General features: G+C 30.9%; 3 protein-coding genes across 3 annotated transcripts; 2 read left to right on the forward strand and 1 right to left on the reverse strand.

Moving 5' to 3' along the window:
- Positions 1–33: 33 nt before the first annotated feature.
- LOC111805482 (UPF0481 protein At3g47200-like) lies at positions 34–1,887 on the reverse strand. The gene is made up of 2 exons (XM_087128597.1): positions 1,806–1,887; positions 34–1,622 (listed from the first exon to the last, which is right to left on the reverse strand). Exon 2 carries the CDS (start codon positions 1,615–1,617, stop codon positions 226–228), a length of 1,392 nt encoding a protein of 463 aa, XP_086984723.1. The 5' UTR covers positions 1,618–1,622; positions 1,806–1,887; the 3' UTR covers positions 34–225.
- Positions 1,888–3,844: 1,957 nt separating this feature from the next.
- LOC111805483 (UPF0481 protein At3g47200-like) lies at positions 3,845–10,386 on the forward strand. Its single transcript, XM_087128312.1, has 2 exons — positions 3,845–4,881; positions 9,887–10,386. The coding sequence occupies exons 1-2, from the start codon at positions 3,939–3,941 to the stop codon at positions 10,384–10,386; spliced, it is 1,443 nt and encodes a 480-aa protein (XP_086984438.1). The 5' UTR covers positions 3,845–3,938.
- Positions 10,387–11,554: 1,168 nt separating this feature from the next.
- On the forward strand, positions 11,555–13,159 carry LOC111805985 (UPF0481 protein At3g47200-like). The gene is made up of 2 exons (XM_023691297.2): positions 11,555–11,699; positions 11,784–13,159. Exon 2 carries the CDS (start codon positions 11,821–11,823, stop codon positions 13,126–13,128), a length of 1,308 nt encoding a protein of 435 aa, XP_023547065.2. The 5' UTR covers positions 11,555–11,699; positions 11,784–11,820; the 3' UTR covers positions 13,129–13,159.
- The last annotated feature ends 451 nt before the right edge of the window (positions 13,160–13,610 follow it).

The raw sequence follows: 13,610 nt of genomic DNA on the forward strand, positions 1-13,610 counted from the left end.
ACCATTGATTATTAATTTACCATTCAATATTTGACGTGCCATTAAATTATATATAATTTTATGTCATAGACTCTCGACCCTTTTTTAATGCTTCTTCTATGAAAAACAATGAATGAACATATCGTAAAGGCAGGATAGCAACTTAAATATGACATTATTGTTTATTTTAAAACAAGCACAAGGTAGGAATTAAAAACAAGAAAGACATATTACATGTATAGAGTTCTATTTAGGAAATGCAGATATACCAGAAAATATAGTTTGAAGGAAGGTCAGGATAATGAGCAAGATAGCACCTATAACAGAGATAGAAGCCCATGGTGTATAAAAATAGTCATGTTTGAGTGCAGCTCTCGCTCTATTGTAACGTCTATTGCAGTGCTCTCGCAAGGCAATACTGATATCGTTGAAGTGGGTATTATGTGGGACTATGACAAATTTACAAAGATCGTTGAACATTTTTGAAACTTCTTTATCACTTCCTCCAATATCGTTGATTATGATTCCGGCTTTCTCAAGTAAACTCACGTCTAACTCTGTGCTTATCAAATAATCCATGAATGTGATATATTGGATACACTTGCTCTCTTGTGTTAAGGAAATTTGCTCAAATGCTATCAAGTTTCGAATCATGGTTTCGAAGTTATCATCAATATGTAAAAGTGGAATTTCGAAAACCCCATTTTTAAAGCTTATGTCCATCAAAGATGAGATATCTTTTGCTTTCTTGAGGGTGATACCAGCCTTGCGGAGCTTAGTTATTGATGGAGGAATAACAAATTGGGGTTCAGTAACGTTAACTATAGAAGACTTTGGAGAAACGACAAAGAACAAACTTAAGAAATCGACAAAGTGCTTCGGTGTTATCGAAAAGGTATTAGAAAGATGATATTTGTTAAACAATCCGTGTTGTAAAAACACGTGTGCAAGTTGTATAACGGAGATGGTGGCACCTATAAGGTCAAGCATACGTTGAAGAAAGGAGAAAGGGATTTGATTTTCGAGCTTAACCAAATCAAGATTTATATCTGGGATTCTTTTGTAGAATGAATAATCTACATTGTTTGGAATTTTAGGGAAGGCAGTTGGATCGCTTTGACCATAATGTAGTATCAAAAACTCCACTATAAAACTACCATCCACGATCATCATTTCAATAAAATCCTTGTCATTCATGTCTATGGGTTCTGCATAGCAATTTCGATCTTCTTCTACCCAACTTTGAGCATTTTTCACAAGATTCTCCAGTAGGTTCATCGAGTTATTCAAAGGATTCATCGAGTTATTCAAAGGATTCATCTTATAATTTAGACGAATTAGAAAGTTATTAAAACCTTGAAGCTTATATGGTTCGGTGGCTTTCAAATCTGGACTACAATCTGGACTACGATGGTGAAATGGGCCGATAGAAATGACTTGAGGGATATAGGCTTTATTATTCATCTCGCGTAGCAGTTTGGGAACTCGATAGATGCTAGATTCTTCATTAACAGGAGGCAGTCGTTCCAACTTATTTCTTAGGGACATCACAACATTTCCACAAATTTGTTCAACCTCATGAATTCTTGCCACAAATACGCGGTTTGGTTGATGAACTCCAATATGATTATTTTCCATTTGAACTGAAAAATATCCACGTTTTCAAATCAGCTCGAACACAAACAGCAACGCATATATACTTTAGAAACTTAACTAAATAATGAATATACATAGGAATAGGAATGGTCGGGGGTTTCAAACCCAACTCGAAGAAACTAATTTATAGATAAGTAATAAAAAATAAAAGGAGAGAAAGGAAGAAGTACCTTTGCGTGCAAATTGATGGAGGAAGGTGTTGGTAGCAAATGAAGATGGGGAAGAAAGGAAGCAAAGGGTATTTAAACTGAAATAAATGAATGGGTATTTCAACTAGTGATATCACGTGGGTCCTCTATTTCAAATGATTGAAGAGACATTCTTTTATATCCATCGTACTTGTGGGCCTTCTTCCTCTCCAATCACAATTTATTCAAGTTTGTAGGCCTAAGTACTAGGAATATCTTTAATTTTATTAGTCACGAACACTCTATTAAATTGTTATAAATCACGATTCTCTGTAACAATATGATATTGTCCGATTTGAGCATAAACTCTGATGACTTTGCTTTGAGGTTCTCCCAAAAGGCCTCGCGGAGATATATTACTTACATATAAACCCATAATGATTCCTTAAATTAATTAAGATGGAACTCGTTTCCAACCATCCTCAACTATGCGTATGCGTCTTTAATCAGGAATTATTTTATAAAATTATTGTGCATTTTAATTCTCAAATCAAAAAATAAGAAAGATAGATTTATGAGACCATTGTAATAGTTGTGGCATCATTTTTTTTTTTTTTGGATCAAATTATATGTAAACTCGATAATAGGAGGTAGTTCCATTATTTTTTCGATGAATATGACAACAGTTTGTCGTATCGTAAGACATTTGTGGAGTGAGAAGAGAAAGGTATTGGAAGTGGAAGAAATATGAAGACAAGCTTTTGATAACCAATACTTTCTAACATAAATGATCACATGGAGGTGTAGATGTTGTAGTAGAAGTGGAAGCAAGAGCGATCGTACTCACCTACCCACGAACATAAATGAACAAAGAGACACAAAGATTTGCATGTTCAAAGAAAAGAAATTCTCCTACCACTACCGGTGGTAATCAATCACTATAACCAAAGTGTTTACAAGTGTATCTCTCACACTATCGTACTTACAAAATTCCTCTCAATTGTCTCAAAACTTGATGGAAGAAAATGTTGGTGGTAAATGAAAATTAGGGAAGAAAGGAAGAGTCTTTTTGGAAGAAAACAAGAACCAAAGCCTATGATCAAACTATACGTTTAGTATTCTAATTTAGAGGTCAGTATCTATTTGGTTCATTTTTTTTTTAAAGTGTCTAATAAATCTTTACATCTTCAATTACCTATTTAATAGGTAGCGAATATAACTTTGTGTCTAGTACACATAGAACAAGTTTAATTTTTTTTTTTTTTTAAATATTCTATTAGATATAAATTTAAATTGATGTATTATGAAACTAAATTTTTTTTTAATTTTGTCCGAATTTTAAAAATTAATGGCAATTTTTACCGGTCTATAAACTAAATAGAGACCAAGACTAAATTTATTATTTTAATTCATGTTAAATGATATATATAATTTTAAGATTTAATAACGGGAAAGTTTAAGGATTTATTAGATACAAAAATAAATTTTTGAAAGATTGAATTTGTATTTTAAATACCCAATTAACTTAGGATTGTTTGAAAGGAAAAATTAAAATAAAAAATAAAAAATGAAATAAAATTGGGGAGAGGGGTTCTTTATGTTCCCCTATATTGATCTTTTGGGAATGTATTTTGAAGTGCAAGAGAGATTGTGAATTGGTCAAAAAGTAGTAAGCACAAACATATTTATTCTTTTATGTTACTTCATGCATATGGTCCTAAAATGGAGTTTCTTTTGCTCCCATTTATTTATTTATATTATCTGTTAAATAAGAATTTAAAAAGTTATTTTGAACGTTGCCATTAGTGGTATTTTACTTGGGATGATCGCATAGAGGAGTAAAGCGGAAACAAGAACATCATATTCACACGTACGAACATAATGAATAAAGGAGTAAAACGGATAGAATAAGATGACAAAAATATTTTAATCGTTCCATCATTAATATCTCACTAAATAATATATATATATATATATATATATATATATATATATATATATGGATCCTTAGCTTACCATGTTGCATGGTTTGTTGTATGAGATCTTAAGGCTAATTCACTTAAACCTATATACGAACACTTCCTTAATCTCGCTCACCTCTCCGTGAACACAATTGTAGAAACAGTCCAAACTTTGGAACAAAGAGCTCGCTGTTGTTACACAGAATTCATCGAGATGAGTAGTGATGAATTTGTGGAACTTCTCGTCTTCGATGCCTGTTTCGTTGTCATGCATCTCATCAGTTGGCAATACCCAAATTTGGCTGCCCCAAACGCGGCGAATTTATGGCAATCCTGGAATGAAATATTTCATGATCTAATGCTGCTTGAAAACCAACTTCCCTTCTTCCTTCTCCAGTTTTTATATAACCTCTTCGGCCCCTCTCAACCTTTACTAAAACATAAGAGTTTCATTCAAATTGTTCAAAATTATATCTCGGTAAACAAATATCCATCTGTGCTTTTTGCTGGTATCAAACAACTTTCGGTGGATTACAACTACAACGTGAATCATTTTATTGATTTAGTAAGAATGTCTAAAAATCATATAGTTTTCAATGAAATGATGATCCCATACACAGTTTGGCCACCGAGTGCCACCGAGCTTCACGAATGCGGCGTTATTTTCAGGACCTGGACGCACATAGAATTTAATGACCAAGATGGGTGTCTACGACTGCCGTCAATCAACATAGGCAACAAATTTGAAAAGCATGTGAGGAACATTATAGCTTATGAGCAGCACCATATTGACATTGAGTTATGGAACGATGTGACCAACTTTGCTTTGTTTATGACGTCGTTGGTCCAGACAGACCAAGACGTGAAATTGCTGACTGAGGGAGGGATCATAGAGAACTACTTTGGTAGTATCAAAGAGATTACCCAATTATTCAACAACCTCTGTAAGCACACCTACGTCGGAGTCAACTACTACAATTCTCATTGCCAAAAAATGAAAGATTATTGCAAGCACCGCCGCCATCGTTGGATGACGTCGTTGCGGCGCAACTATTTCAGCACGCCATGGCTCTGTGCTTCCACCATTGCAGCCATCCTCCTCCTTGCCCTCACTCTTGTACAGACCATCCTGGCTGTACTCACTGGATTCAAAAAAAGTTCTTAATTGGATCCAATTCTAATGATGCTTTTCGAAGTTCAGAATTTAACTATATCTGAGTTCGTCGGGAATAAACATTTTAACCGTTGTGTTCAAGTTGGGTTTATTAAATTTATATTCAAAGCTTGTACCATTTTCAACTTAAGTAACAACTCTATCTATTTCTGTTCATAACTATGTGAAACAAAAGCAAAAATAATTATAATCATAAATAAATCCAAGAAATTAAAAAAAAAAAAAAAACACTAATAAAAGTTGTACCTTCTTCCTATTGAGGAAATAAATAAATAAATCTCTAGATTTTGTTGGTTTAAAATTAGTATATTTTTCTTTTCTATAAATCTTTAATTTATTACCTTACATCAAAATTATAATTATTATTTATCCAATTTTGATCAAAATTAATTTATACCTTTGAGATTTAATGTTTTGTTAATGATGTTTGAGAAAAGAATGCTTATGAGTTAATTAATAATTAAAGTATTTTCAACCATTTTATTATATTATTTAATTTTTAATGGTGGTTAAACAATTTTATTTTATAAATTAATTAAATGTCGTATATAGTAGAGTAAATGATATAAAATGAGATAAAAGTATACTTTTTTTTTATTTAATTTTTACTAATTTATAAGTCTATGATAAATAAAATGCCTTCAATTTTAAGTTTTTGAATTTATTTAACCGTCAATAGTAATCAATAAGTATAATATTTACACTCATGATTATTATGTTTGTATTAATTTATGATAGTTAGGAAATTAAACATAATGGTAATATATTAATAGTCTAAGTGTAAGGATTTAAATATAATAATAATATATGTCAATAATTATTATTGAATTATGTTTATTTAGATCGATGAAAAAAAAGCATTTTGATAAAATTTATGCTAACGCTTTAGTCAAATTAAAGCTTCAAATTTAAAAAGAAAGAAAACGTCTATTAAAAAATGCTTTTACAAATAATTATATATTTAAATTCAAAGAGCCTAAATTTGATTGAGTGTAACTTTTCATGTAATTGTTAGCACATGAGTATCACTTTTCAAAAATATTATATTACAAACCACATGTCCTTAGAAGATTCCAGGTATCCGATACACAGTATGATTAAAAAGATAAAGAGAATGCTTTACCAAATAGAATGACAATGAGACATTAAGTTGGCATCATGCTAGCTGTGAATAAAGAATTAATAAATTTATTGAGCACGACTACATTTAGAATAACTTTTTTTTTTTTTCGTTACACACGGATAATATAAATAAATAAATAAATAAAACGGGACCAAAGAAACGTCATTTTAGGCTAAAGTAACATAAAAGAATAAATATGTTTGTGCTTACTTCTCTTGCACTTCAAAATACATCACAAAAGATGAGGGGAACATAAAGAACCCCTCTCCCCATTTTTATTTTATTTTTTATTTTTTATTTTTTATTTTAATTTTTACTTTCAAAGAATCCTATGTTAATTTCTTTTTTCTCATCAATGGGTATTTAAAATACAAATTCAATCTCTCAAAATTTATTTTTGTACTTCAATTTAGTTATTTTAAACCTTAAAAATGTCAAATAAATGTGTCTATATGTCTAATAGATCTTTTGTATTTTTAACATTTTTTTTAAATTAATGGATCTATTAACATTTTTTTTAAATTAATGGATCTATTAGACAATAAATTTTAAATTTGTGTCCAAATGCATAACCAATTTTTAAGATATAATAATTTAATACCAAAATTTTAATTAATTAGAGATGGGTTGACAATAAAAGTAATTAAAATCATAATCCTCAAAAAAAAAAAAAAAAAAAAAAAAAAAAAAATTGAGGGTTTAGTGAAAGGATATATTTTGAGTTATTTTATAGTAAAAAAAATAAAAATAAATAAAATAGTTGATCAAATTTTAACCTAAAGTATTAATATGATTTGAGGGAAAGATGTTTATAAAGAGTTGGAATTAATTTAGGAAATTAATTGGGTTGTTAAACCTATGAGATAAAGGGAAATAAAGGCAAACAAATGGCAGCCTTCCACGTATTTGGATTTTCTAATTTTGTGACTTTAATAAAAGTGGGAATTTTGGAGTTATTAATTACTCATATATTTATTCCTTTCTTCATTTTTAAATCATAATTTCTCTCTTTTTCTTTACTCCTTTTCCATTCTTGTTTCTCATACAACAAACCAACCAACATTGTAAGCTAAGTATCCATAAATTAAATTATCTATATCATTTAATGACATACGACTAAAATTTTTTGTTATCTTATTCTATCAGTTACAAATATATATATATATAATATATATATCCCCGTAAATTTTACTATTAATATTCTCACATATTACAATGTTAATATTATTATTAAATCCTACTCTTTTATGTCTTCAAACTAGGTTTGGTGAACCAAATTAACATGAATTAAAATAGTCTATGAATTGTGTCCATTTAGTTCATAGACCGATAAAAATTGGCATTAGTTTTTTAGACAAAATTTAATTTTTTTTTTTGAGTTTCCTAACACATAAATTTATATTTATATTTAATAGAACAAATTTTTTATTTTTTATTTTTAAGAAAATTGAACTTGTTCTAAGTGTACTACGATACAAAGTTATATTAGCGATTTCAGATAGATACTAACCTCTCAGTTGGAATACTAAACTTATTAAGTAATTGTCATTTGAGAGGGAGGAGAACCATAGGCTTGGGTTCTTATTTTCTTCCAAAAAAGACTCTTTCTTTCTTCCCTCATTTTTGATCACCACCAACATCTCATTCCATCAAGTTGAGACAATTGAGAGAAATTTTGTAAGTACAAGAGTGCAAGAGATACACTTGTAAACACTTTGGTTTTAGTGTTTGATTACCGCCCGTAAATTTGTTGAACTCCCAAGTAATGACCGCTTCAACAATATCAACAAATAATCTTACACTCAAACATAACTATTTCAATATAGTACGAGCCATCGTCTCCTTTTGCTCTAACCTTCCACATTGTTGTAAGGCTCCTTCAAACCTATTCATATATATAGGTTTTTTGTTTACTCCTTTGCTTTGCTGTTAAATGTTAACCTTGTATTTACTAATGTTTTTTAAATAAACATTATATTATATTTAAGTTTGTTAACATGCCTTTAATTATTTAATAAATGACCAAATGCAAAAATTTATATATATGTATTTTATCTTGCTTCAGTTTATTATAGAGATTTAATAGTCTTTTTAAGACTAATAAAATTAAAGATATTAATCTAAAAAGTTGAATGAAAACAAATAACATAACATAAAATAATTTAGCAAGACTGAACAAATTTATGATAATGTTGTGATGTCCTTAAAAAATGATGGAACAAATTTTTCTTGTTAATAAAGATTGTACCTATCTTTCGAGTTCCAAAACTATTATGCAAGATGAATAAAACAGTCTATATCCCTCAAGTCATTTCCGTCGGCCCATTTCACCATTGTAGGCGAAAGGATTTAATAGCCAAAGAACAATATAAGTTTCAACATTTGAATAACTTTCTAAACCGTTTAGTGACAAGATGAAATTGGAGTTGCTCGTAGAAATTACTCAAACTTGGATGAAAGAAGCTCGAAATTGCTATGCAGAATCTATAAATATGAGCAACCAAGATTTTGTTAAAATGATGTTTGTGAATGGTTGTTTTATAGTGGAGTTTTTGATACTTACTCTTAAATTACATCATTATTTCTGTATTATAAAAAAAATAATGAAAATAGATTTTTATTTACGCGTAGAGTGATGACGAGTGAAAAATAGAAACAAGAATCAAAATTTATCATTATACACTTATTCAAAATTAACTATTAGTTAAACATAAATAATTCATTAAAAATAATTAAACATACTTTTCATTCTCAAAACTTGGGTTCAATAAATGACTATTTAGTTTAAAAATTTTAAGAATTTGGTTTAAATAGTTGTTTCCTTGCATAGAAAACTCAGAAATTAAAAATTTTAGTTTCATTGCACATATAATTTAAATTTGTATGTAATAAAACAATTAACCTTTTATTTGTTTAAATAGTGCCATTCCATTATTTTTTAGTTGTTTACACCCAATTTATTCTCCGTCCAGGTGCATAAGGCTTTGAAAAGAACAATAAGAATAAAGGTCTGATAAAAGATTGGAAAACTTTTAGATCGGAGTGGTTATTGTATGGCTTATACTTGTCAATGGACTTTTTCGTTTGGAATAGACGACCTGTCTATTTCAATAATTTAAAATTGAGGATCTCAACGTTTCAATAATTTAGATTACAGGACCCACCGTTTCATTGTCCAACAATTGTCTAGATTTATTATCGAGAGTTTTCATGAACATTTGGTTCATCCTCACAGCAATACATTCCTTGATATTGGTACACAGAATCACCTTGATTCATGTATAAACATTAGTATTGATTTGCTGATATAAAAATTTGTCTAGCATTGTTTGAGATGTAAAGTCAGTGTCATTTTGTATCTACCTAAAGACAATTGAAAGGAGTTTTGTGAGACTTTGTAGCGTGAGAATGTGAAAAATATACCTGTAAACACTTTGATTACAGTGATTGACTACTATCCATGAAGGTAAAAAAATTTCTTAAGTTTGTACTTGCAAACATATTGTCGATAAACACCAAAGCCCTTTAAGTATATTTTGATAGGTAAAAATGATTGAAAAAAGAATAGGTGATTATCGGTTAATGTATATGGCTTCTTACCTTCATATTAATCGATTTATAAAACAAGAAACATAACATTAAGACATTAATTATTGACATTGACATACACACGTAAAATTGGCAATCTAGTCTTCATCTATGGGTCCACACAAGCTATTGGTGTCTAGTGGGTGCCAATTCAGATTTTCGTTGTTCATTTTTGATGTACGTTGAGATGACAAAGTGAATCATTTTGTTGATTTAGTAAGAATGCGTAATGCTCGTAAGTTTTCAGATCAAACGCTCACCGATTGTCTATTTTGACCACCAAATGTCACCGAACTTCACGAATGCAGCGTTATTTTCACGACGGGGTATGACATAGAATTTAATCAAGGTGGTTGTCTACAACTGCCGCTAATCAACATAAATGACGATTTTGAAAAGCGTGTGAGAAACATTATAACTTATGAGCAATGCCATATTGACATTGAGTCAATGAACTCGGTGACCAACTTTGCTGTGTTTATGAAGTGCTTGGTCCAAACAGACCAAGACGTGAAACTACTCATTGAGGGAGGGATCATACAGAATAGCTTTGGTAGTATCAAAGAGGTTACCCAATTATTCAACAACCTCGGTAAGCACATCTGCCATGAAATCAACTTCTATGGTTCTGATTGTAAAAGAATGATAGATTATTGCAAGCGTCGTCGCCATCGTTGGATGACGTCGTTGCTACGCAACTATTTCAGCATGTCATGGCTCTATGCTTCCTCCATTGCGGCCATGGCCATCTTCCTACTTGCCCTCACTCTTATATAGACCATCTTGGCTGTAGTCACTGGATTCAAACAAACTTCTTTTGTGAGTTTAAAATTCAACAATTTAGGTTCAAGTTGGGTCTACTAAATTTATATTCCAACCTCACACCATTTTTAGCTTAAGTGGCAACTCCATCTATGAAACAATTATAATCACAAATGAGTCCAAGAAATAATTAAAAAAAAAATACTAATTAAAATTGTACTTGAAAAAAAAATTTAAGCATTAGATTTTGTTTATTTTATTTTAGTCATGTGGAAAATAATAAGATCCTACCTCATCAAAGAAACAATGTATCTTATAATTATGAAAAAAAATTAGTAAGATTAGAATAATTTTATAGCAACGTTGTTAAATCCCTCCAAAAATATGTTAATATAAGAAGAAAAGTCCGATAAAGATTTGTGAGATCCCACCTTCGATTGAAGAGGGGAACAAAAACATTTTTTATAAATATGTGGCTAACAGACGCGTTTTAAAATTGTGAGGCAGACTGAGATACTTAGCGAGCTAAAGCTGACAATATCTGCTAACAGTGGGTTTCAATTGTTACAAGATTGAAAAACTTTTTGATCAATAGATAGTTGTCGTTATATGCTTATACTAGTCAATGGACATAGTCAGTCTCATAGCAAACAAGACTAGTGCATTCATGACAACAAACCCTCTCTACAAACAACAAAGTCTATGTTGTCCGGTAGTTGGAATAGAGGACCCCAACGTCTCAATCATTTGGAATGGAGGACCCAACGTCTCATTGTCTAACAGTTGTCTATGAAAATTTGGTTAAGGAATCTTTTGGATTCATGAATACTTTTGGTTCATTCATCCCTTCGATTCATGAATCTATTGAATTTATTTGATTCATCTCCATCTTTATTTAGGTATGAGAGTTAGTATTACTATGCTTATATAAAAGTCTTTCTAGTATTGTTACGAGATATTAAGTCATTGTCATTTTGTATTTTTTTTAAAGGAAATTGAGAAGAATTTTGTATGTAAGACTTTGTAGTATAAGAATGTGAAAGATATATTTATAAATATTTTGATTATAATGATTGACTACCACCCGTGATTATAAAAGAATTTTCTCTAAACCATGTAAAATCTGGTCCGTTTGTTCATTATGTTCGTAGGTGTGAGTATGATGTTCTTGTTTCCGCTTTACTCCTCCATGTGATCATTTATGTGAGGCCACCATCGGTAGTTTACTTGGTCATCCCAACCTTAGCCTTCTTATTTCTTCCACTTTCAATACCTTCTCTTCTTACTCCACGCCTCTCTTCCATTCTTCCCTCAAATTTGCAGACAAGGTATTTTTTCGTTCCATTAAATTCATTTTTGCTTCCTTACTTTAGTTTATTTTAAACTATATTCAAGAAAATTTGAAAACGTAGGATTGAAGTTCATCAAGCAAACGACACACCTTATAATATGGTAGAAATTAATGAAGTTGAACAAGTTGAACAACCTCGTGGTAATGTCGTACTATCCATAAAAGAAATGATGGACAAGCTGCCTCCTGTTAATGTAGAATGTAGCATCTTTCGAGTTCCTAAACTGTTACGCAAGATGAATCATAGAGCCTATACCCCTCAAGTCATTTCCATAGGTCCATTCCACCATCATCGAAAAGATTTGTTAGCCACTGAGCCATATAAGCTTCGACGTTGTTTGAACTTTCTAAGTCGTCTAGGTAACCAAAGGGATTCATTGGAGTTCCTTCAGAAAAATACTCAAAATTGGATGAAAGAAGTTCGAAATTGCTATGCAGAACCCATAAACATGAATGATGAGAAATTTCTTAACATGATGCTTGTGGATGGTTGTTTTCTAGTAGAGTTTTTGATACAACATCATAACCGACACTGCCCAAATACATGCTTCCAAACTCCAAACAATTTAGATCTTACCTTCCACCAAACATCTATGGAGCTATTTACTGATTTGATTATGTTGGAAAATCAAGTCCCTTTCTTCCTTCTTGAACGTCTGTTCGGCCTCATACCAAATATAACCTCTGTCTCTTTTATAGAATCAACATATATATTTTTTAGACGCGAACTTGTTGACAATTATTCTCTTTCTGATCTATCGTCCATAAAACCAAAGCACTTGGTCGATTTTTTAAGCTTCTACTTCGTCTCAAAGACGTCTCTAGAGAACAATAATAATAATCGCCCGATAACTCCTCCATTGATAACTGAGCTTCACGAGGCTGGTGTCACCATTAAGAAAGCAGAAAATGTCAAATGTGCAATGAACCTAAGCTTCGAAAAGGGGATTTTCAAGATCCCACCTTTAAACATTGATGATTTCTTCGAATACACCCTGCGAAATCTGATAGCATTTGAGCATTTTCCCTTGGGTAATCAAAGCAAGTGTATCCAATATATCGCATTCATGGATGATTTGATAAGCACGGAGAAAGACGTGAATTTACTTGTGAAAGCTGAAATCATAATCAACAATATTGGAGGTAGTGATAAAGAAGTTTCAAACTTGTTTAACAATCTCTGCAAATTTGTTGAACAACCATGTGATGGCGAGTTCAACAATACCAGCGAAGCTTTACGTAAGCATTGTGATGGACGATGGAACAAGGCACGAGCTTCACTTATACATAACTATTGTAATACGCCATGGGCTATTGTCTCCTTCTTTGCTGCAATCTTGCTTATAATTCTAACTCTCTCTCAAACTATATTCTCTGGAATATCTGCATTTCCGAGTAAACCTTAGAAATCCATATAATATATGTATGTTTCTTTTACTCGTGGCTTCTCTTATCTAGTTAAGTGTTAACAAGATTATGTCATATTTAAGTTTGTAACCGTGCTTTAGTTATTTAATTAATGGGCCTTCATTTAATAGACTTGTAAGCCCAATAAGCAAACTAACATATCGTACAATATGATTGAAATTAGTAAGATTGAACAGGTTTGTGTAATATTGTGATATCCTTCAAAAAAAAAAAAAAAAAAAAAAAAAAAAAAAAAGAAAAAAAAATTATGGAAGAACATCCTCCTGTTAATAATAAAGAATGTACCATTTATCGAGTTCCTAAACTACTACTCAAGAAGAATAAAAGAGTCTATACTCTTCAAGTCATTTCCATTCGCCCATTACACCATCATAGTCAAAAAGATTTAATAATCACGGAACCATGTAAGCGTCAACATTGTATTGACTTTCTAAGTCGTCTAGATAATAAGATATGCTCA

Source organism: Cucurbita pepo, chromosome 11, assembly GCF_057944985.1.
Source record: "Cucurbita pepo subsp. pepo isolate OVF chromosome 11, ASM5794498v1, whole genome shotgun sequence".
Classification (NCBI taxonomy): Eukaryota; Viridiplantae; Streptophyta; class Magnoliopsida; order Cucurbitales; family Cucurbitaceae; genus Cucurbita; species Cucurbita pepo.